Genomic DNA, 24,950 nt, shown 5'->3' with positions numbered 1-24,950 from the left:
AGGAAAAATGTCCAGCATACCTACTGCCTAGGAAATGACCTGCTGGGTGTCACGGAAGCGGAAAGGGATCTTGGAGTGCTAGTGGACTCCAAGATGAACATGAGTCGGCAGTGTGATGAAGCCATCAGAAAAGCTAATGGCACTTTATCGTGCATCAGCAGGTGCATGATGAATAGATCCAAAGAGGTGATACTTCCCTCTATCGGGTGCTGGTCAGACCGCAGTTGGAGTACTGTGTGCAATTCTGAGCACCATATTTCAAGAGGGATGTGGATAACCTGGAGAGGGTCCAGAGAAGGGCCACTCGTATGGTTAAGGGCTTGCAGGTCAAGCCCTACGAGGAGAGACTAGAGAACCTGGACCTTTTCAGCCTCTGCAAGAGAAGGTTGAGAGGCGACCTTGTGGCTGCCTATAAGTTCATCATGGGGGCACAGAAGGGAATTGGTGAGGTTTTATTCACCAAGGCGCCCCCGGGGGTTACAAGAAATAATGGCGACAAGCTAGCAGAGAGCAGATTTAGACTGGACATTAGGAAGAACTTCTTCACAGTTCGAGTGGCCAAGGTCTGGAATGGGCTCCCAAGGGAGGTGGTGCTCTCCCCTACCCTGGGGGTCTTCAAGAGGAGGTTAGATGACCATCTAGCTGGGGTCATCTAGGCCCAGCGCTCTTTCCTGCCTATGCAGGGGGTTGGACTTGATGATCTATTGAGGTCCCTTCCGACCCTAACATCTATGAATCTATGAATCTATAAAAGTGGGGGAGGGCTGGGGGGGCTCATGGAGTGCCTCCCACCTGGCAGCACCTGGTGAGTTGGGGCTTTTTCTTCAAAGTGCTGGGAGCTGGGGCTGGTGGGGCAGCCATTGCTGGGGGTGAGAGTGAGGGAGGGGCCTCAGCAGCAGCCAAATCTCTGAATCAGATTCAGCCAAATCAATTTGGGACTGTGATTTGAATCACCAAATGAAATCACTGTCCCCCAAATCAGCCAAATCTGAATCTGAAGCGAATACTAGCCGGTTTGCACAGGCGTAAGGGGCAGCATGTGGAGCATGCTAAATGGCTCCACGTACTGCATGGGGTGCCTGTTCCAGCTTGTGTCCCACAAGCAGTGGAGTAGCTGTTGTGAGAAGCACAGTCTTACAGTGGATGCCTGCTACTCCAGGGCTGTGCTATGCAAGGCAGCCACTATGAGACTTCATGGCTGTGCTGCAGAGCCTCCTGGCATGCAGCAGCCCTGTGATGGTGGCTGCAGGATCATGCTGCACAGCCCCGCATGGTGCTGGTGGTGGCAGTTCCAGCTCCAGGGTCATGGTAGCAGCAGCTCTAGCTCTGGATTTGGGGCTGTGCCACATGGACTTATGGTAGGGCTAGGGTGGTGGTGGCTTTGGCTCTGGTTTCAGAACAGCCTTGGAGTGGTTGCAGCAGGACTGTGCTGCACATACTGCCCACCACAGATGCAGAATACAGAGTCTGTCTGTGGGTCCCATCTGGCCTGAAGATTATCATTTGGCCCACAAAGCTGGATAAATTACCCCTGCCTTATTGCTATCCTATTTGTTAGGTGTGATAGCCTACCTTGAATTCTATAAGATAGTTGAATCAAAATCTGAACTCCCATAGCATTGTAGTCTAAACATTGTTGGTCATCTCATTTCTAAGGCCCCTGGCAGATGTTTATTTCCATGAAGCAATAGGTAACATCACTTGATGGAAACTGTAACACCCTATGACCTGTTTCATGTTCAGAGGGAAAGCTATCTGGGGGGCAGGGGTGTGTGAAAGAATCTTGAGAATTTGCTCTGCTAGCACTTGCGAGAAAGGGGAGCTAGAGAGCTGCTGTTAGGGGCTGTCATCCCTCTCTTTAGGTGTGCTGGGAATGAGAAGTCAGCTGGCCTCTCTCTGGGTAAAGGAGCTGCTCCCCCAACTCTTGTGCAGCAACGGGAAGCCCGTGCAAAGGGCGGGGGTCGGGGAGGGAAGAAACAGTGGGTTTCAAACTCTTCAGGGAACTAATAGGGTGCTTTTGTGTATATGCTAGCCCTGTCCACAGGTTTCTGAACAAATTTCCTCCCCTATGTTTTCCTGTCTCAGAAAAGTAAAGCATGTTATCTGGTTGTTTACTCCTTGGCTTTTACAAAGAGGTGCTAATGGTTTCTTAAAGGGCATAGATGGAAGTGAGAATATACATCCTATCTGTCCACAGAAAATGGTCTAAGCCATGACCAAACACAAGTGCACAGTTTCAAACAGCTTAAAAAATGTGTGGTTGGGTGATTATCTGAACCCTTATTGCATAAGAAGTCAGATAAAGATGTTTCAAAACATAACGTCTTCTGTAACTTCTGTCTGCATTACCTCCCAGCTTTGAGCTGTTTTCAGAATGGGAGGGGAGAAAGGAAGAGGAGGGAGTTTGGCCTGGGATTTGTTCAGCCCCCGCTGGAGGGTGGGGTGGGTGTATTGGAGCCCCTCTGAGGTGGGGGGGGGGTCTCCAATTCACCTACCCCAACTTCCAGCACAGGCTGGGGAACCCCTAGAACAAGTTCCCTCTCCTCCCCTTTCCCCCTTACCATACTGAAACAGGGACAGGCTGGGAGAGAGGAGGGGCCAGCAGCTAGCAGCCAGCAGCTAGATTTCCTTCCCCCCTGGAACCAATGGTGAACTTCTGTTTGGTTAGGGGGGGATTATTGTAACTCAGAATGCTTCCTGCAAAGTATTCTCAGTTACAGGCGGGAGCTGCACTTCTGTCTGCATGCAAAGAAGCAGCCTTTAAAGCTGATTGAAGAAAGGGATGAGGGGACAGTAAGGTATGCCATTCTCTGCTACTGCATTCAGGGGTCGCGGAGTTGAGCACGAGTCACAAAGGCTTAGTATAGAGAGTCAAAAAGCCTGAGGCAGAATTGATTCCATCTAGGCAGCTTCCTCTAAGCTGTGTAGGTTGAACTGATAACCAACCGAGCTGATGTTCAGTTTTCAATTGGGAAAGGCAGGGGCAAGCCTGCACTGACCCAGGCCAGTAGATAGGAGGCGCTTGAGGAAGTCTCCCAGCCTGCTGGCCATTGCCAGCCCAGGCAAGTGTCCCCAAGCCCCTGGTGTCTCCCCAATGGCATGCTAAGGAACATAGAGGGAGAAAAATTTGAAGGGGGGGGTCTGAGTGCATGCATGTCCCTCCAGCAGATAAGTCTGTAGGGGAGGGGAAAGGGCCATGGAGGGTGCAGATAGAGGCCCCAGCAGTGAGGAAGGGAGCAGGGCACAGGCAGGAGCAGGGACTGGGGTGAATGGGGCCCCAGCTGGGCTGGGCTGGGCCGGGTGGGACAAGCAGAGGCCCAGAGGGCACACCCCCCCTCATCTGTGTGTGGGGTAGGGGCAGCTGTCACTGTGCCCTGTTCTTTGAGCCCTGATGCCCTGAGAGCTACATGACGCCATGTGCATTCCACTTTCGGGTGGGCAGGGGGCATGGCGCAGCCTGGTGGGGGAACAGGAGTGGCATTGTGCCACTCCAGGGGCAGCTGCAGCAGGGAGCAAAGTGCATCATGCAGCAGCAGCCACTTCTGCCCCATGGACAGATTGGGGGGCACATGTCCCCCTTGGCTCCCCCACAGTGCATGCAGCAGTGGAAGCCCCCCTGTCCTCATGCCCCTGGATGAGCTGCTTGGCTGTAATTGTCCTACGACCTGGTCCACAGTGAATGGGGCCTCAGTCGGGCTGGGTCATGGGACATTCCTCACAGTACAGGAGGAAGTGGGGCAGGGGTGAATGATTTGCCCCTGCCCCACTCCCTCCTGCACTGTGGGGGTCTTGATCTTGCCCTTCTCAAGCCCAGTCACAAAGAAAGTAGATTGAAACTTACCTGCCATGCTGGGCAACCACACACTGGGGCTGCAATCCTGGCTCCATGGGGTATCTGAATGTGTGCACCCCTCCTCCCCTGCTGCAGCAGCCTGTGGCCGGACTGCCCTGTGACTATATCTGCTGCCCTGCGTTTGGGGGGGCTGAGCCCCAGCAAATCCCCCTTCTGCTGCCTATGTTAAAGAGCCCCCTATCGGGGTGCTGGCCTACCTTGGGGGAGCCTCCTCCTTGAGGGGTTTCCCTCAGCCTGGGTTTCCAAGCCTAGGCAGCCCTGGGGAGCTGAGAGGAATCCCTCCCCCCACAATTCCCTTTCTCAGCTGCTGATTGCTTCAGCTGCTGCCACAGGAGGGAGGGAGAAGTCATCCTCTGGGCTGGGTGCCTGCCCATGCAGCCCACCATGGGGGCACTGGGGAGCCCCAGCCTTGGGGGCTTCCCCCCACCCCAGCCCAGGGCAGCGCCAGGGAGCTGAGGAGAATTCTTCCCCTCCCAAACATGAGCTGCTTGCCTTAACCCCTGCCAGTCTCAGGAATGGCCCTGGGCACCCTCAGGGAGCAGAGGGAACTTCTTCCACTCCCCTGAAACTAGTTTTGTCTCAGACTCATAGCAGCTTAGGCAAAATCAGCTGAGGAGGAGCAGGAGAATTTCCCTCCACTCCCTGAGGCTGCCTGAGACTCAGCAGGAGCTAAAGCAAGCAGCTCTGGAGTTCAGGAGGGGAAGAATTCCCCTCAGCTCCCTGAGAATGCCCGGAGCTGGGAGACCCTGACCTGGAGTGAGGGCAAGCCCTACAAGGTGGAAGCTTCTTAGTGCCCCCATGCTGGACTGCAGAGGCAAGCAGCGGGCTGGAAGGACTTCTTTTCCCTTCCTCTTGTGGCACCTGCTGAAGCAAACAGCAGCTGGGAAGGGGAAGGGCTGCTGAGAGTCAAAAAGGCCCCAGCACAGGGGATTTCCTTCCTCCCATGTGTTGTGTGAACCCAGGCCAGGGGGGTCTGGGGGTCTGTTTCCCTGTCCTCTCTCCCATCCCCCTGTCCTTATGGGGTGACAGATGCAGGCAGAAAGCAGGCTAAGGAGCAGAGGGGCGAAGGAGTCCCTGCACCGTTGGAGCAGACAGCATAGTCCAGGGCTGCAAAGCATCCTGTGGGACTGTAAATTCACTTGAATTGGGAAGGGATCCGGGACAGAAGTTCCATAAACTGGTTAGACCTAAATCAGTTAAGTCTGATACAACATGCAACCAGGTTTATTTTAAATTGATTTTGGCCATTTTATAAGTGGTTTATGTGCACTGAACTTCTGTTCTGTTATAGGTTTAAGCCAGTTTCTGATCACTTTCACCAATTTATTTGTAACTTCTGTCTCTAGTCCTTGTCCCCTTGCAGGAGAGGGGGAAGAAGGGAGCAGTGTACTCTGGGATGCTGAAGGATCTGGCTAAACACTCTCACTCGATTCATGACATGCAACACATTCAAACTAAAGCTTGATAGAAACCAGCTACAAAAATATTCTGGGTTTTTTTTCAAGCAACAATGGTGCAGCTGATTGGCCATTTTTATTGTACAAAAATTACTTAGCATGTATAGCATGTCTAAATTTTTTGTACAATTAACCAGTTAAAGTAGCATGTTGTTACTAATGTCTTTTAATTTGTTTAGCGGACAGAACCCTAATTATATCCTCACATTCCGTTTTAATTTTTTTTTGCCCTTCTTAGGCCTTAATCTTACATTGGCTACAAGTTCAGAATGCATTTCTTATTCATAATGGATTACATGATTTGTGTGTCTGTGTCTATAGGCTCTAGGTCTATTTTCATGCATTTCTCTAATATTGATGGGACTTTGTGGATAATTACTTCCACCTTTGATCAGTTTTACATTTTAAACTGACACTTTTGCTGATTTGAAGTTGAGATTGAGTTAATTCTTCTTGAAGCTTATGGGCTCAAATGCATTTTGAGATGCATTTGCAATAGCTGTATTTTCAAAAACTCTTTTAGTGTAATTTCCAGTGAGGTCACCATGACCTCATGCAGATGTGAAGGTCCACCCATACTTATCTTGTTCCACTGCATCTATCTTAGAGAGATGGGATTATAAACAATGGCTTGGTTGAAATTGAGAATTGTCTTTTTTAACTATTTTGTTTAATTCTTTTCTACCTTCATTATAATTTTTTGTTAGCAGGTCTCAAGTAACTGTGCTTCATTATTTATAATAATTAGAGGCTAGGAGTACAGAACTGAAATGTGGAGAAATTAACCCATTTGAGGCCACATCTCCAAAGCAGTTACTCATATGCTTGAAGAGTTGGTAGGGAAGGCTGCATGTGGAACTACATATTTTCTATGAGCAAGTGCTTATTCACACACAGATGAAGTGTGGACTGTTGAAGTATCTGTTCTAGTTATCACCGAGAAATAATGTGAAGGATAAAATATTGTGAAAGACTTTCTTAGTTTGAGAAGAAAATAAAAAGGGTGAAAGGTAATACAAATGTAATGCTTCGATAGAGTACATGTATTAGGACATACTATTTTATTTTCTGTTTTGTTTTTCAAGTGATTGCAATAGCAACAGAAACTCCATTGCCTCATTCACCAGCATTTGCAGTAGCCAATGCAGTTCTTACTTTCACAGTGATGAAATGGATTCAGGTAAGCTTTTTTTTTTTTTTTTTAAACAGAGTCTTCCATTAGTTCTGGTGGAAGTTTTTAGGGATTCATGTTTTTGTTTTGTTTTGTTTTGTTTTGTTTTTACATATGCCTATTTTGGTAAATTCTCTTTTTTATTGTAGGTGTTAAGAATGTATGATTTTGCTTTGTTTAGCATGTGCTGCCTTTCTGTATAACAAAGCCAACCTTCCAATCCCACTGCAAATAGACTGAATTAGTTAAAGCTGTCAGAGACCAACTAATTTTAACCACCTCCCCACTGTGGCCTTGGCAAGTGCATTATGGTGCTCGAAATAGAAGGAATTTTAGGTAAATAAGGAACACAATCTCAGATAGCAGGCAAGATTCAGAATATAAAATGCCACTAGGTACAAATGTTCAAGAGGGAGACCACAAAAAGGCACATTAATCATAATGTTCTTCTTCATGTCAAGTATGAGCAAATTCAATTTAAATAATCCCAGAATCTAATGGAAATGGGATGCTATTTAAAAGCACAAAGTACAAGGTTATATACTTAGGGACTAATAGGAAGAATTTCTTGTACAAGCTGAAATGTTGAATGAGGATGAGAAATGTTGAATGAGGATGTATGTGTCAGTCAGGGGTTGAGATTAATAAAGGAAATTGGGCATCAAAAGGCGGTAGATGTATCCAGTTATACAAGTTGAAGAGACTGGTGCACAGTAACCCCTGCCCCTCCTAAATGAGGTCTCCAAGATACTACAGGCAGCTTACATTTTCATCAAAGAACCTATTTTCATAGATTTCATAGACATTAGGGCTGGAAGGGACCTTGGAAGATCACCGAGTCCAGCCCCCTGCCCGAAGGGCAGGAAGTCAGCTGGGGTCATAGGATCCCAGGAAGATTAGCATCCAATTTTCTCTTGAAGGTGTTTAATGTAGGTGCTTGAACCACCTCCGATGGCAGGCTGTTCCAGACCTTGGGGGCTCGGACAGTAAAGAAATCCTTTTTTATGTCCAGCCTGAATCAGTCTTGCGGTAGTTTGTAACCGTTCAACCTTGTCATCCCTTGGGGTGCTCTGGTGAACAAACATTCCCCCAGATACTGGTGGTCAGGTACCTAAGGCTATTCAGGTACCTAAGGCTGTTCGAGAAATTAGTGCATGAGTCCTTAGAAGGGGCCGGTCTCTGGTAGGTATTCTTAGGCCACACATATCATATGCTAACAGAGGTCAGTGTCCAAGTTCTTTATTGCTGAAAAACATTAGTGCAGTGGCTACTTTTACATAATAGTCTAGTAGTTAGAGCAGTTTCCCTCCACAGGCCATCTATACCTGCAAATGTTGAACCCCACATTTCCCCTATCCTAGGAAACTTTTCTACTGCCAGGCTTGAGGCTCAGCTGGACTGAAGGCATTTTCTGCCCCTCCTATTGAAGCTGGTCACTACACATAAAGGGTTGCAAGGTTCCTGGAACCACAGGAAGAGCAAGCAAGAGGCAACATAACACTTCCCTGGGGAGGGAGGAAGGAAGGAAGGAGAGCCTTTAGCTCTGGTCCCTGCTTCCAAGTTCTGCTTAGCTTTTTGATTTAGTGTCACAGAATCATAGGATTGGAGGGGACCTAGACATCAGGAAGCACTACTTTACAGTCAGGGTGGCTAGGATCTGGAACCAACTTCCAAGGGAAGTGGTGCTCACTCCTACCCTGGGGGTCTTCAAAAGGAGACTAGATAGTTACCTTGCTGGGGTCGTTTGACCCCAGCATCCTTTCTTGCCCATGGCAGGGGGTCGGACTTGATGATCTGCTCAGGTCCCTTCCGACCCTACCAGCTATGAAACTATGAAACTCATGTGCCATCTAGTCCAACCCCCATTGGGTTCATTGGAAAAATGCATGAACAGCAAGCCAAATGCAACAGGAGTGGGGATTGCTCCCAACCAGGCTAACCTCTAACTTAGAAGGTGGGAGGTGTTATAGTGAGAAAGGCCTAGGAGCCAGGTCTTCCCCCTTCTAGGTAAGTGTAAGAATCACTGAGGCCATGGACAGGCATTCTATTTGTAGCAAGAAATGCACCCTTTTAGTACTGTGGAAAGTGAGAATATAGTTGTGCAAGTGGTTTGTTGTGAAAAAAAACATGGTGATGAAATGTTAGCTCTTTCCCACAGCAATTTGTTGGCAACATGATGGTTTTTGGCACCACATGAAATGCCAGTACACTTAGTCATACAATTAGTCATAGTGCCACAGGGTGTGCCTTGGTCCTCCAGCATCCCAGGAGGGTTTGCTGTTTGCCTTTCACCCCCTACCACATCTCCAAAGAGTCTGTCTTTCAAGCCAAACTCTTCTGCCTCTGGAGAAGCAGAGTTGGGCTTATAGGTTGCCAGGCAGATTTTTTGTTTTGTCCTCTCCTACCTCAGAAACATGGCAGGAATCCACCTTCTAAGCCCTTCTGCATTGCAAAAAAATATATGTTCCTGTTGTGTCAGCATCTTTGGTATTATATACAAGCCACAGGAGAATCCTGGAGATTCTTAGTGCTTTAGATGAATGCCTGTCTATACCCCAAGTCAGTAGGGGCCAGCCATTTTGACAGGCGTGCCACAAATTAGCTCTGCACCCTCTCCAAGTGATTAATGTTTCTGTGAGTTTATATGCAAGTATAATAATACAGAAGTTCTGTGCTTCAGAAGGGGTGATGTGAGAGCCTCGCATGAAAGATGTACAAATGCAAATTTTTTTTATTATTAATTTTCACTTGCTGAATTTGAAAAATACTATAGGAAAGAAAAGAATGTGAGTGTGAAGTAGTAAATACAGAAAAGAATAAGGGCTAAATCCTTAAAAAAACTTAATCACTATTTAGGAATATTAATCCAAAATTGTGATACCAAAAATGCCTGCTCAGCTTCTGCCTAATCCTGGAGGTGATTAATTTATGAGGCACTTCCTTGTTTAATCTGAAAATTCCTCAAGTGCACGTATAAAGCTGCCCTAGCCAAAGCAGCTGGGCACCAAGCACTTGGTTAAACTCATTTGGTATCATAAATGAAGCAGAAGTTCTCTGAGGGGGATATGTATAATTGTCCAGAAGCTGGAACCACGTGCCCAGTTCCCTCCACAACCTGGATGGGATTCAAGCCTACACTCCCCCTGCTAGGAGAGTCGTAATCTCCATCCTGTAAACTCGTCTCAGTGGGAACACTTCACCCTTCCTTTGGAATCTGTGCTATTGTGCAGAAAACTGTTCATGATTAACTGGGGCAGGGATAGTGTGAGCAAGAGGAAGCATAGCTTTGTAAATTATTGGTTAGTCTATTTAGGCCAGGTATAGACGTTACACACAAACCAGTATAAGTGACTGAAAACTGACCTATACCTGTAAGTAAGCAGAAGTTCAAGGCACATAGACTGTTTAAAAATGGCGGAACCCAATATAAGATAGACCTGGATGGATGTATTATCAGACTTAATAGGTTTAGGTTAGACCAGTCGATTGAACTCCAGATCCCCTGCTGACTTAAGTTAGATCACAGTCTGCCAGTATCTCAGGTACCTTTGTGACTGCCCACTCCCCACTTTGCATAGAGGTGCACTGGAACTTGGTTCTTGCTTGGCTGCTCTGAGCTGTCAGCCTCAGGGGGTAGGAGGGAGCATCTGTAGCTCTGTATTTTTCTGTATTTCTTTCTATTTTTATACAAGTTCCCCAGGTGAGGGGCCATGATGCTCTGCAGTTGGAAGGACTGGGTCCCTTGGAGCTCTGGCAGGCAGCGGCAACAGGGCGGAGCAGAGCAGGGCAGGGCAGCCAGAGTGAACAAGTGATGGCTGCAGGCTGCTGTGCCATTGTGTGTGGGGCTGTGGCATGGAGGGGTGGAGAGTAGAGCTGCAGCTGCCATTTCCCTGAGCTACTGCTACTGATTCTGGCACTGGCGCTTGGCAGGATATGGCATGGGGTTTGGTGGGGTGGAGGGGCATGTGTGTTAGTCAGCCAGAAGCAGCCAGACAAACTTTCCCCATGCCTGGTTCTGCAGTGGCAACAGCAACTGGCTGAGGATGGGGGCAGGGTGGGGGGTACTCCTTCCCTGGGTGCTTAAGGCAGAAAGGCCATTGTCCCTTTAAGGAGCTGAGTATCAGAGCACTCTGTGTGTGTGTGTGTGTGTGTGTGTGCGCGCGCACGTGTAAGTAAGTGTGTGTGTGTGTGCACGCACGTGTAAGTAACACTGAGGAGTGAGAGAAGTGGCTGTGGCTGTGGCTGTGTGTGGGAGTACACATGCTTGTGTGTGTGTGTTAGTGCTGCTGGCACAGGTATTGTTCCTTGATGTCACTCAGCCAGCTCCCCTGCTGCTCTCAAGCTTGCCTTTGTTATTCAGAGCTCTCCATCTGATGTGGCAGCTGCAAGCAAAATGCTGATCCAGGATCCCCACCACTCCCGGGCTGGGATGTGGGGATGGACACACATATGCACATGGATGCATATACACACACACACACCCCTCCCCCCCTCATCCTCAGCTGTTTAAGTCTTTGCCTCTAGCAGCTCTGGGCTCACGCCTATGCCTGGCCTTGCTCCTGCAAATTCCCCTGGTGCAGAGAGGAGTGGGGTGCCAGCTCCCTCCTTCCTGGGTCCCAGGATTACAGGGTTCATCACCTGCATGTGCAGGGGCACCCCCGCATTGGCTGGCTTGTCTGCTGCACATGTGTTCACATGGTGGGGGGCTGGCCAAAAGCAAGCCTTCTGTGGGCTCTGCTTCAGAGGCTGGGGGAGTGTGAGGTAGGAGGGAGAGAGATCTGGAGGAAGCCTTTGGGCAGGGGTGCAGGAAGTTCATTGAGGGGAAATGGGAGAAACCTCCAAGGGTCTGACCCGCAGCCCAGCCAAGGCTTCTGTTGGCTCACAGAAGCTTCGGATCAGGCCTGGAAAACTTCAGGGGAAAGGTGAGTTGAAAGGCAGAGTGATGAGCACACTTGGCCACAAGGACTGGGTCTGCCTGATGCGGTTGAGTCTGAAGGATGTGGGTGGTGATGCAAGGGGAGGGGAAGGGGATGGAGAGCTGAGGGAAACCTCCCCCCACAACAGGATAGCCACAGCCGCTCTCAGCCCTCTGACTCCATTTGGAAACAAATAAGCAAACTCCGCTCCAAAGGGGTTGAAAAAAAGTCAGGAGTAAGTGTAAATAGAGCCATTAAGAGAGTGTCCTCCTGTGCTCCCACCTGGGACAAAGCCCAGGGACCCCATGCTGCCCCAAGCAGGGGCAGGTATGCCTCGCTTTGCTGGCTGCTTGCAGCTGACAGCAGCCTGACAGGTGACAGGGCACTGGGGAGAGGCATTTGCCAGGCAGCCAGGCAGGGGTGGCCGCTGTTCGGCTGTATTCGGCTGCCCTCAGCAGTCTCTGGCACACTGAGAAGCATGCTGGAGTACCCCCAAGCTGGACAGTGGAGGCAGCCTTTGTGCCCCTGCCCCATGAAAGAGTGAATTTGTGTTCTTTTGACTCCTGAATTAGCATAGTTCTCTCAGAGAAACCCGCGTGAGTTAGTTCAAATCTACTGCAGGCTTTTTTTGATGTCTGTACCTAGTCTTAGTTTGGAATAGGCAGTTTTGTGTTCTGGTGACTGTTGTTCTATTTTAATCATTGACTCTTTAATATAAAATACAGGGAAATATAGGTGCCTAATAGGATTCCAGACTGGGGTCTAGGAACCTCCAAATTAGGTGCTGAAGCACTTAACTTTCAGATTCCTAGTCCAAAAGCTGGATCTAGCCCTGGCAACCTACTAAGCATCAACTTGTGTGTGCAGTTAAGTGGCTGAGACCCATGGTGTGCTTAAAATCTGTACTGAAACATGAAGCTAACTTTGATTGTAGAACTGTTTTACACACAGGTGATGAACTTCCCTTAAGTGTTCGTATTTCTCATGATAAACAGGACAAACTCCATAGTTGTTTGGAGCATCTTTTCGGTCAGGTAGGAGGGGGTCTTTTTCTTAGTCTTTTTAATAATATTGATGTATACTCAAGGTATTTAAGTAAAATTAGTTGTAGCAAATGAATATTTTCTTCCTGCTTCAGCTTTCCATTACTTAATTGGTTGTCATATATAATTTCTGTTATATGCCTATTGACCCATAATTACCTAAAAGAATAATTTCTAAGATTTATTCTAACAGTCTCAAGTCTTGAGTTCTTAGAGACTCAGTTAAAAGTTAAATGCATCTCTTTTCCCCTTGTCCATCTTTTGTTAGAGCATACATTGCTATAAAGAGGGTATTCCACTTACAGAAATTTGATCCCAACAGGTAGACTCAATTGTCAATCTTCTGAAAGGACCTGCTGTAGCGAGGGCCTTTGAACAGACAAAGTATTTCACACCCGGACGAGGCCTACAAGGTAAAAATTTAAATCTAACACTAGAATTCACAAATGGCACAAAGGAATGCAAGATGGTTTTGTATGAGCATTTGGACACTAAAGAATAGCATCATTTTATTAATTCCTGACACATTTTGAAAAAATTGCTTTTCAAAATCTTTTTTGGTTTTAGTTGGAAAATGATTACATTTTCACTTTCCTTTCATAAATATTACTAAATTTTAGTAAATATTATTACTAAATACTCATAAGCATTAACTATTAAATGTTAAATATTCATAAATGCTATTAATAAATATTCGTAAATATTAGTGAACATTCATAAAAATTATTCTTTCATAAATGGTTTTTTTGGGAGTCAATCTAAATCATAGCCTCTGAACTGAACATAACACAGCTGAGGCTTTGATACAAGGAGTAGGTTTAACATATTACATGTTTTTTAATCTGGTCTGTGTAATTTCTGTTTTGGGAACTAGAACAATTTTTTATTTAATTTAAGTTATTTTATGCCTAGTGTTTGGCATGTTTGTGGATAATTTCTGTTTGTAAAATTGTGTTTGAAAAAGAAGAGACAGCAGTAAAGTATTGCTTTCTATTTTAACCATTCATCACTTTAAACAATCCTAAATGCAGTTTTAAGACCTCAATCCTTCCAACAATGAAGTAAATTCTTAACTTTAAGCACATAAGCATTAGGCCTGTGTGAATAGCGAAGTATTCAATTCAGATTTGGCTGATTCTGAGGACAGTGATTTGATTCATAGATTCAGATCACTGTCCCGAACTGATTTGGCCAAATTGGCTTTGGAGGATTTGGCACTGATTCGGAGAGATTTGGTGATTGGGATCAGCCGAGGAGAGGCAGGCATGGCTGAGCAGCTCCAGGTTCTCCTGCGGCTCCTCCAGCTGTGCCTGCCTCTCTCCAGAAAGAGGGAGCCATGGGAGAAGCCCCCATGGCTGCCCAGCCTCCCGGCACTTAAAAAAAAAAAATAGCCCTGGACGCACTGGCTGCAGCAGCAGGGCAATTGAGGCATCAGGGCACATGTGGCAGAGTCCCCCTGCACAGCACAGGGCAGTGGGGGGCAGCAGGGATCACCTCTGCTGCCTTGCACCCATGCAACAGCTGCCCATGGGTCAGCTGGGCGGTGCACGCTGCTTGGGAGCTGGGGCCACTGGGGCTGAGCGGTGCCAGGCTCCGGCTGACATGTGGAGCCGGCCCAGCTCCTAGACAGTGCACAGTGACCTGCTAAGCCATGCTGCACCCATGCCATCAGGCAGCTGCCAAGTGGCGGGGGGCAATCCCCACTGCCTCACACTGTGCAGGGGAACTCTGCCATGAGCCCTCAGAGGCCCCAGTCGCCGCTGCCAGAGTGGGTGAGTATGGGGCTTTAAAAATAAAAAAAAGAAAAAGAAAAAAAGGGCCAGGAGGGGGATGGGGCTGGGCAGGGCAGCCATGGGGCTTTTTCTGCAGCTCCTCTGGTTGTGCCTGCCTCTGCCCCAGCCAGTAAGGGGTTGGGGCATGATGCAGGTGCGGCTCGCTCCAAATGGCGGCAGAACATAGCCCCTGCTCCTGGCACTGCCGCACCTGCATCAGCGCCGAGAGTGGGGTCTCTGCCCTGCCCCCACTTCAAGCTGACATGGGGGTGCTGCAGCACTGGGAGTAGGGGCTATGCCTTGCTGCCACTTGCCCCCTTCTACCTGAAGCAAGCTGTGCCTGCATCCCGCCCCCCACCGCCCTGGCTGGGCAAGCAGCAGCAGGACAGAGCCCCTGCTCCCAGCACTGCCACACCTGCATCTCCCGCCCCCTCCCCCCTCCCCAAGTAACGGCTGGGCAGCTTGTCCCAGGCCCAATCCCTTCCCCATGCCCCTTCTCTTCCCCCTCCCCCAATCCCAACAGATTTACCGGCTGGGGGCAGCTGTGTCAGCTGCTTGTTTAGTCTATGACCAAATCTCCGAAATGGCTGAATCTTTTCTGAAGCTTTTCTGAATCAATTTGGATTCTTCAAATCAATTTGGAGCTTTTAATTGGTCTCCTGATTCAGTTCAGGTTTGGAGCTTTGGTCCAAATCTCCTCCGAATTGAATCAGCTGCTGAAGATTTGCAGAACCCTAATAAGCACCACATAGACTTTATAATTAAGCAGGTGTGAAAATATTTGTAGGACTGGAGACTAAGTGTTCACTTTACAAGATAATTATACTAAACAAAAAACATGTTCTTGAAAGGCTTTATTTATCAGAGAGAAAATAGAAAGAATTGTATTGCATGACGGTTTGGATTATAAATTAGCGACTATATATACAACTTTCACCAAATAAAATTATAGGCAGTGGACCAGATTCTTAGCTTGTGTTAATCTGCATCACTGCTTTGAAATTAATAGAGCTACATTACTGTATACTGATTACCTGACTCTGTGGCTATATCTGTACAGCTTCTAGAGCAAGATGAGGAGTGCTGACAAGAAATAGCAGGCACGTCCAATTCAGATTAGGCAATATTTGCCTGAATGGCCTTGAGTGCTTTCTAGGCTTTACAGACCCAAATGACTAAGGGGCTCTGCTTATGTGCATTGAGTGGGTGCAAGTGGACAGGGCTTATCGGGCTTATCTTTCAGTAGTATTCATGGACTTGTTCTGGCCATCATGCCTGTCTCCTCCACCTATCCTACAATTAATCTGCTCAAAAGTTAAAACTGTGATGGCAGGACATTTTTTATATATATACAAGTGAGTAGAACTCACCAATCATTTATACTTAACAGTATTTTCACTGCTTTCAGATTGAATACCCAGAAATATCTCCAAGGCAAATATTCTTTTATATACTTGTATACAATAAATGTGCAGATAACTCCATAACATGAACTGTATGATGAAATGAACATGAAGATGATTTAGAATGAAAATAAAACAAAAGGGAATATATATTCCACCTTCATTATTTATGTCATTTCTATCAGTAGCACTTCTAATGATTTGAGTCTATGGGTATGGGCACACAGCATCTATACTCCAGAGTTATTGCTCCAGATTTTATTTCATAGTAAATTAGTTATATACTATGGAAGGAATGGACACACAATCAGCTCTTCCAAGCTGGCTGCTAGACGTAGATATTCTTACAGAACCTGGCCACTTGATAATAGAGAGTAGCCAGATTGCATCGAACACATTGCTACCCAGGAGTGAGACTGACAATCCTCTATTGAGAAAACTCTATCATATCCGCTCTGGAGCATTCATGAAGGGCTTGAAATGTGAAATGTATATTTGATATTATTCATGATTCAAAATTCCTATACCAATTCAAAATAAGTCAACACTGAGCAATCAAGTAAAGTAAATGATACAAATAACTATAGCTATCAGCAGTCAAGAAACAGTTTTTGTGAATCAGAAGCTTTATTACTTAAGTTAGGAAAATCAATCTGGAAAGAAATAGTATCTTAAAGATGGTTTCTAAGGATGCTTAAACTGAAGAGGTATTTTCTGTCTCTGTAGAGTTTCAGCAGGAAATGGAACCTAAGCTTAGTTGTCCAAAGAGGTTACGACTTCACATCAAGCAAGACCCCTGGAACCTTCCCAGCAGTGTCCAAAATCTTGCGCAGAACATTAGAAAATTTGTTGAAGGTCAGTAAGAAAAACATAATAACCTCTCAGTTAAAGACAGGATGCAGAGGTATTGTATAACAGTATTAAGTTGCCCCCAAGGCATGGTTTGTAAGCCAGTGGGAAAGTTAAAAATTTCACAACAGCCATCTCAGTAGTAAACATAACAGTAGGCAGTTTAAAAGCGCATCTCAGTGACTGGCTAAGGAAAGATGCAAAAGGGAATATTGTCCCGTATGAAGGAGTGGTGCAAGAGACATTTGGAGCTTCAAGAGCTGCTGCTAAGTTATTTCAACACCCATTGAGGTCAGTGAGCTTGGTTATTTCCATTGAACTCAAGGGAGCTTTGGGATTGAAGGCATTTGGTGTGTTGCATTCCCTGCCTTTTGTTTATGCTGGGCATGTCTACATGAGTTGTTTACTGTGGAGTAGACTAATTAGCTCCATAGTAACCATCTCCTGTCTACACATATGGCCCTATTAGGCTGCAGGAAACTAATCAACTCTGCAGCTGAGTAGTACTTGTCAATGTAAGTACTATCCTGCTGTGGGGTTTTTAAAAAAAATGAAAACTTGGGTCTTCACTGATCTTTTGGAGACCTTTAATATCCTACTCATGCCCAACTATGTCCATAAGTAGCTTATATATGCTTATTTCCATTTTAGAACTAGTCTTATGCTTTGGGCTTCTCCCTAGGATCTGGGCTATATACTACCTGTTTGGTGGTGGGGGGACAGTGTGGGTTTCATCTGTGGAGGGGGCTATTTGGGAAGCCCTAAGCAAATGGTGGCCTAAGATAAGGGAGGAGAGGATTGTCCATGTCCCTGTCATGGAGCGTGATGCTCCTTGTGGCTCTGCGACCGTGCAAGCTCTGCCCTGAGGGCACCCTCTTATCGCACCTGCCACATATTTGATGGAAAAAAATAACTTGAGAGGCTGCCCACGAGCCTTCGCTTAGGTTCAGTGAACCAGGACTTACTCAGGCTCTCTGATCTGTAGGCCCTTTGCCAGGCCTCTCTTCAGTACAGTGCTGCACAAGACACCTCAAGCCTTATGGGCCAATTGCCTGGCTCCAACCACCCCTTTACCATGCCCCATGCCTCACACATATTACATTGCTGTTACGCTCTGTTAGGGCCTTGGCCTACTTGGACTCCGCCCCTTTGATATAGCTTGGCCTTCTAGCCTAGACCCACTGTGTTGGGCCTGGTTTTAAGCCACTAGCCCACAAACTCCTCTTATTACTGGGCCCCTGGCCCTTGCAGCTCACGCTCCTCTGGCACTGGGCTCTCCAGCCCCTTGCAGCTCGTGCCCCTCTGGTGCTGGGGCTCTACACAATTGTTTGCCCCCAGTGAAGCCTCCTTCTCCCCTATTAGCCTTTTTCCGGTCCACCAGTTCAAAGAATAACACCAACCTAAGCCCCTGGGCTACAACATAACATTAATAATAAAGGCAGTACTCTGCCCCTTTAAGAGGGCCAACTCCCCCCCCCCCCTTAGAATACCAGACCCCTTTATCTCTGGGTACTTTGTGAGCCCCTAGAGTCTTACTGCGTTTGGAGATGGCAAAGCAGGCACCCAGATGCCTTGGGCTGCTTTCTTGTGCCTCCTTCCAGTCAGCTGACCGCCTGCAGGTGCCAGCAAATTACCTTGTTAGCCTGTTACTCAGGCAACCTGCAGCTGTGGGGCTCTGTGTAGCCTGCCAGGCTCCTTTGCTAAGCTGTTTCTTCTCTTAAAGGGGCAGGCACCCCTTGGTGCCTTGTGACAGTCCCTAATCAAGGTCCTTTAAGCTTCTTGGAGAATTTTGCGGGAGGATTCAGCAGGGTCTAAACGCCTCGCTACCTCTCCATAATATAAACTTCCTCTTTTCATAACACTGCCATAAAACAGCAGCGGTTTTATTAGAAGGTACTCAACTGGACAATGAATAAAAATATTATTACTTCAGATTGGCATTCTGTTATAAAAAGCAGATTAAACAAGCAGTTAAATATATTTAACTCTTTCATTATTTAAAATAAATTATTTAAAATAAATTATTTTAAATAAGTTTTGTACTGGTAACAGATGTCATGCTAAAAGAGCAAGAAAGCTGCACCTGTGATTCAATAGCCAGGCACAAAACATAGGAGTCAGTCCATTTAAAGAACTGACTTACGGTTTATCAGTTTAGTATATAGACATACATTTTGAGGATGTGTGTGGTCAGTTGTCACACAGCTTGGTGATCCCGCTCTTGGTTAGGCCTAGCAGAAACTCTTTGGTCTAATAGGTTGAGTGTCATAATATTTTCAAAGTCGAAACAGGGTGAATCTTCTGGTTTCCTAATAAGTAGAAGCCAAGTCTTGATATTTAACAGCTGAGAAAAAGATCAGATTTAGATCTGTGGCCAGTAGAGACCCACAGATCCTTTTTGACCACTGCTTAAAAGAAATTTTGTTTGGTGGCGTAAATAAAAAGTTACGATATTTTAAAACTTGTTTGACCATTACTGGCGTAACTAAATAAATCTATTTGTTAAAAATTGAATCGTGCTTTTGTTTTCATAGAAATCTCAGAGGCTGTTGTATTTTTGTTTTTCTGTTGCCTAATATAACATGCTATTTTAACTTAGAATGATTAGTGATTTAAAGCAGATGGAGATGTAGAAAACCCACTAAAGTAAGAAATGTTTAACTCCTAGATTGCAGTGTTTGTTAAATTTATTCTTGGGTAATAAGTGTAAAGAAAAGAGAAAATTCAGAATGCCTTTAGACTGATCTTTTGGGTCTTTTAGCTACATTCTTATCATTACTGAAAACGGGAGAACACTTAAAGATACCCATAAATATCTACTTGAATTTTTAAAAAAAGCATTGTTGGTAGTAAATAAAAACAGATGTGGAGTTTTCTTTTTATTGTAACCTTTGTCCTATCATATTCGGGGGCGGGTGGAGTGGGAGGAAGTCTGCCAAGAGGACAGTGGAAATCAGAATCAGAATGCCAATCAAATGAGGGAAGTAGTAGGAAAAGTGGCACAGAAGTCTATGGAAGATATTTCTAGAGCATAGGTAAAGAAAAGATGCAGATTCCTATTGGGGAATAGGAAACCAGATATACCAAGCTGGTAGACCAGGGAGCACAAAGATTTGAGACAAACTGTGAAGCAGGCCTGTACAGATCCTTGAAGGTGAAAATGAAATGTTTTCATTTGAGGTGAAAGAGATCAGCTAACAGTTACAAAAGAGAGACAAAAGAAGCTGTGTCTGTGTTAGGGGCTTTGCCAGCAAAGCCTCATTGGTTATATGGTTTGATCTTTTTACATCTCTAATTGATGTAGCTTTACTGGCAGAACCTTACAATATAGTTAGGGACATTTATGCAGGAGCTGGTCATTAGTGTCTTTAATGCTTCCGGCTCAGTGCTTAGAAGGGGAGGAAAAACCAAATTGCTGAGGAACAGGAAGGAATTAAAGGACATAAAATATGTTGCTATTTAGCCAGGATGAATGTATATAGGAGGAAAAAAGAATTTGTAGTGAAGGAAGTCCATGTGGTTTTGGATTTAAGATTGTCAAATGGGGAATAATAAAAAAAAAGATTACAGTATAACCTCATAAATCCAGATAGCAAAAATCCAGAATTCTCAAAAATTCAGCACTTTTAAAAAATATATTACACTGGGAAATAGTGGTGACCGGTCACAGAGCAGCGGAGGGGGAAGCTTGCATGCAGTGGCTGCTGCCGCCATCCACCACCTTGCAGCGTTGCTCCTCATGCAGCCGCTGCTTCAGAACTGGCTGCTGCTCTGGTTTCAAAAATCCACAATTTTCAAATTTTTGGCAGGTGCTCAGTCCTGAGCATGCCAGATTTATGAGGTTATACTGTACAAGATACGAATGGATTTAAATATGGGTACTTCCTAAGCATCTTCAATATAAGAATATATTCAGCTAACAGCAGATGGAGCTCATCCGGACCTGCTGGGTGGCACAGAGGTGGAAAGGGATCTTGGAGTCCTTGTGGACTCCAAGATGAACGTGAGTCGGCAGTGTGACGAAGCCATCAAAAAAGCCAATGGCACTTTATTGTGCATCAGCAGATGCATGACGAATAGGTCCAAGGAGGTGATACTTCCCCTCTATCGGGCGCTGGTCAGACCGCAGTTGGAGTACTGCGTGCAATTCTGGGCACCACACTTCAAGAGGGATGTGGATAACCTGGAGAGGGTCCAGAGAAGGGCCACTCATATGGTTAAGGGCTTGCAGGTCAAGCCCTACGAGGAGAGACTAGAGAACCTGGACCTTTTCAGCCTCCGCAAGAGAAGGTTGAGAGGCGACCTTGTGGCTGCCTTTAAGTTCATCACGGGGGCACAGAAGGGAATTGGTGAGTATTTATTCACCAAGGCGCCCCCGGGGGTTACAAGAAACAATGGCCACAAGCTAGCAGAGAGCAGATTTAGATTGGACATTAGGAAGAACTTCTTCACAGTTCGAGTGGCCAAGGTCTGGAACAGGCTCCCAAGGGAGGTGGTGCTCTCCCCTACCCTGGGGGTCTTCAAGAGGAGGTTAGATGAGTATCTAGCTGGGGTCATCTAGACCCAGCACTCTTTACTGCTTATGCAGGGGGTTGGACTCGATGATCTATTTAGGTCCCTTCCAACCCTAACATCTATGAATCTATAAGAAATACAATAAAACTAAAACGTTGGTCATGAAGTCACAATTTGATATTTGAAAGTCAGTTTTAATATAGTGGCAGTTGCAAAGACAATGGTACAATATCAGAAAAAATGGATAAATCGGGAACTGTTTTTTACAGGGGGGAAAACTTGAAGCAATTAATATCATACCTTCTAATTGGAGGAAAACTGCTGAGGAATTGACTCCCTGCACCATCCAGCAAAAAGAAGTTATAATATTTAACTGAATAACAAATGACTGATGCAGAAAACATTTGAGGTTCTTTCCAGACCCAAATCATTGATATAAAAAAAACCTGAGAGTTTCTTGCTTAGAGATACATTTTGAAGTAGAGAGGGAAAGTTGCTGTGTCCTATAATTTTCACATAATTAGAAGATCATTATTTATAGACACTTTAAATGCTTTTGAATTCAGAGATCCAACAAATGTAATCAGCCACAAGAAATAGCTTCAACATTCTTCACATTACAAAATATTTTTTCCATATAGATTAGCTTCAGTCACTAAGTCAAATCATCAGCATGTTACATCCCCTTTCTTTGCTTTTAAAGCTTCCTTGGTGAGAATAATTAATGGGCAGATTTTCAACAGTAATAAATAATTGTAAGCAATTTGATTGTTTTGTGTTCAGCCTGAGGTATTGTGCACCTGAAGGTTGAAATATTGATCACCTTTTGAAGAGGATGCTAGCCCTTGTGAAATCAGGCCCTATATTCTTAAATTCAGTACCCCAAATCAGCAGCTTCTGGTTTGAAAATGTCGGTCTTTAAGTGTACACAAAATCCAAACCAGACTGTCAATGAACTCAAGGTCTGATGCATCACCTAAGACAAAATGTTAATATATTCATTGAAACATCAAAGCCTATTTTTTCAAATGTAGTAAAACAGTCTCTCAAGTCAAGTAGTTAGGGCAGTAGATGGAGACTGCAGGGGACCTGGGGCTTCTCAACCATTTGGCTGGGTCTACAGTGAGTAGTTACATGATCTCAATGACTTATTCCCCATCTAGTATATGAAAATATAAACATGTTTGCAATATCCATATAAAAATATACATGCTCTATTTTCCACCTTCTTATGTATTATGAGCCACTAGGGATGAATGGGTTAATCTCTTCCCTACATTAGATGTGAAGTGGCATATAGGTAAACGGTGCATAGGTATCTAGCACCTAGACATAGAGACTTCCATTTAGCAAGCTTACACTTGCTGCATACCATAAGTATTCTCATGGGAGTTAGTTGGGAGAAGCTAGTATTCTGTAAATCCATGCTCTAGGTTAGTGGTGACAAATGCATCCAGCCCTGCAGGCTGGATGAGTGTCTGTGGGCTGGATTGGGACCAACTGCACCGTTTATGCATGCAGCACAGAGGGGTCTGGGGCATGGATTGCACACAGTACCCTGCTGGACTGGTCCTGAGTGCTGATTATGGGACTGGTCTGGATCTGGCCCCAAGCTGCACATACATGCCAGAGCCAGTGCACAGGGCATCACATGCAGCCTGTGCGTGAGACTCTCCCCCATACTGTGTGCAATACCAGGTCTACCCTGCACACCATGCACAGAGTGAGCCCCTTGGCTGGCCTGTGCTGCACACAGAGCATAGGCTGGATCGGCCATACATAATTCCTGTGGCACAGGGGGCCAGCATGGGGCATGTCCTGCATGCGGTGCCCTGCCAGACTAACCCTGGTCCAGCAGGCAAAGCTAGTCTGGTCCAGGTGCTCTGGGCCAAACCCCTGAGCTGTGTATAGCATGTGCGGTGCTGAGTCCACCTGCATATCACATACAGCATTTGGAGCTGAGGCTGGCATGTGCCCCATGTGGTATGTGGGGTCGGTTCAGAGACCCATGGTTCAAATCATATGGCTTCATGGGCTGGATCCACTGCACAGGCCACGTATGACACCCTTGGTCTAGGTTACTTTTCAGGAACCTTCCCAGGTAGGCAGACCCTCAGTTAACACAAAATGGCCAGCAAAGATGTGGATGGCACTCTACATCTGAAAAAGGATCACCCCAAGGAGTGGACATTAACTTTTATCATGCTGCCACAGAGCTGAGGACAAAGAGGCTAAACATGAAGGGTCTGTTGTTTAAAGGGATATCTCCAATGTACAATGCAGTGCCATGCAGGAAAGTCTGAGTACTGGACTCAGTAGAGTCAAAACAGTGCAGTACTCTCAGCTAATACATTCTGCTAAGAAGGGGATTAGAGGTAACTTGGGTATCTTCCTACATGGCATTACACTGTGCACTGTATGCATATCCTCAGAAGGATAGTCAGGATAGATTCCAGATGAACTTGGACTTTGGGGGTCTTTTGCTTGCTTTATACTTTTCTGGCTTGTCTTCCTACATTTTCCACATACTCATATACTTGATGAAGTATAGGTCCTTGAGATAATACAATGACATACTGTAGAGGCAACTGAATTGCTGAAGTGGTGACTGAACCCAGGTCCCCTATGGTCCCAGTCCACTGCCCTTAGTATAGCTTGGCTATGCTAAATGAAAAACTCTGCATCACATGACTACACAGACACTAACTGTATCAATGCTGGCTTCTTTTGGAAAAGCTGCCTGCACTGTTGCATTTCTTTTCATTGGCATTCTTTCACCGTAAACGTAAATCCCCTTTAGGAGACAAGCCAGCATGGCTTACACTACAAAAAGGTGCGTAGTAAAACAGAGGTTTTGCTTCTGAAACGAAGGAAATTCTGGCTCACCTTTACAGAGAAGCCAGGATTAATGTGCTTAGAGAGCCTGTATAAAGGGTGTGATCATGATTAAAAACCTGGTAAAACTGTAACCCTGGCAGACTGTCATAAGAAGAAAGAGCTTTAAGGCACTAGGCTCAGATCTGGGAGAATTGTTCTGTTCATGGTTCTGCTACAGAACCATACCATTTCATACCTTAATGAAATATAAAACATTTTATGCTTTTTATGGTCAACAATCAGTATTTTCATGAAATCAGAATCTTCATATGAGTAGGAGTATTACTTGTTTCCCTTACATATTGCTTGTGAAACTTATTCTTACTAAATATAGATAGACTCGAAAGCAATAAGAATGCCCTTTCCCTTCAAAAATATGAAAGAGAAAACGTTAGCTCAAATTCTGGATCTCAGTTGCTGCACTTTTTAGATGACTTGTCTGTATTTTTATTTGCTAGAAGTGCAACATGGTTTAACCTGTTCTGAAATGTTTAAAAGTTTTATGCCAAATTAAGATGTTTTCTGACTGTTGTATGGCTTCAGGTCATAACAATGTTTAACTTGTACAGAATGTTTATACAAAACTCCCAAATCCTTAAAAATGAGAATAACCATTTTGCTATGGTATATTTTTACTTCACACTTGGTTAAAACTGACCTCCACATCTGTGCAGTGGGGAGGTCCAGGGAGGGATACTTACACAGGAGGGAGGGATACTCCACCTGCACACTTCTCTTTTTAGGACCTGGATCTTGGATTATGAGTAATTTAACCAAGTGTGAAGTAAAAGTAAGTTAACTGTAATGAAAAATGAGCCTGATTTACCATTTCATAGGTGTAAAACATGAATTACTTCAGTGAAGTCACTCAAGTTATATCAGTATGACATTAGGAGAATTGCAAATACATCAATATAAAGGATAATTTTGATGATGTCCTAAAACTTTTTTCCCCCCAGAGGTGAAGGCAAGACTGCTGTTGGCACTTCTTGAATACACAGGTAATTTTAATGGGCAAGTCCCAATCTGAATTTTAAGGGGATTTTATGCTTTGCTTTTTTGAAGCAGTAGAATCTGTCTTCAAGATTTTCTGT

General features: G+C 45.4%; 1 protein-coding gene across 3 annotated transcripts in view; it reads left to right on the top strand.

Annotated features, from left to right (window-relative positions):
* Window positions 1-24,950, top strand: part of PREX2 (phosphatidylinositol-3,4,5-trisphosphate dependent Rac exchange factor 2) — a 326,102-nt gene that overhangs the window by 209,498 nt on the left and 91,654 nt on the right. For all 3 annotated transcript variants that reach the window (XM_019498648.2, XM_006260933.4, XM_059724003.1), the window contains exons 27-31: window positions 6,396-6,490; window positions 12,349-12,431; window positions 12,763-12,853; window positions 16,342-16,470; window positions 24,816-24,857. In XM_019498648.2, the coding sequence (XP_019354193.2) occupies window positions 6,396-6,490; window positions 12,349-12,431; window positions 12,763-12,853; window positions 16,342-16,470; window positions 24,816-24,857 (440 nt within the window). The remainder of the gene's footprint in view (window positions 1-6,395; window positions 6,491-12,348; window positions 12,432-12,762; window positions 12,854-16,341; window positions 16,471-24,815; window positions 24,858-24,950) is intronic.

The sequence above is a fragment of the Alligator mississippiensis genome, chromosome 3, assembly GCF_030867095.1.
Source record: "Alligator mississippiensis isolate rAllMis1 chromosome 3, rAllMis1, whole genome shotgun sequence".
NCBI lineage: Eukaryota > Metazoa > Chordata > Crocodylia > Alligatoridae > Alligator > Alligator mississippiensis.
Note: the sequence above shows the minus strand (reverse complement) of the source record. Positions and strands in the feature narration are given on the sequence as shown.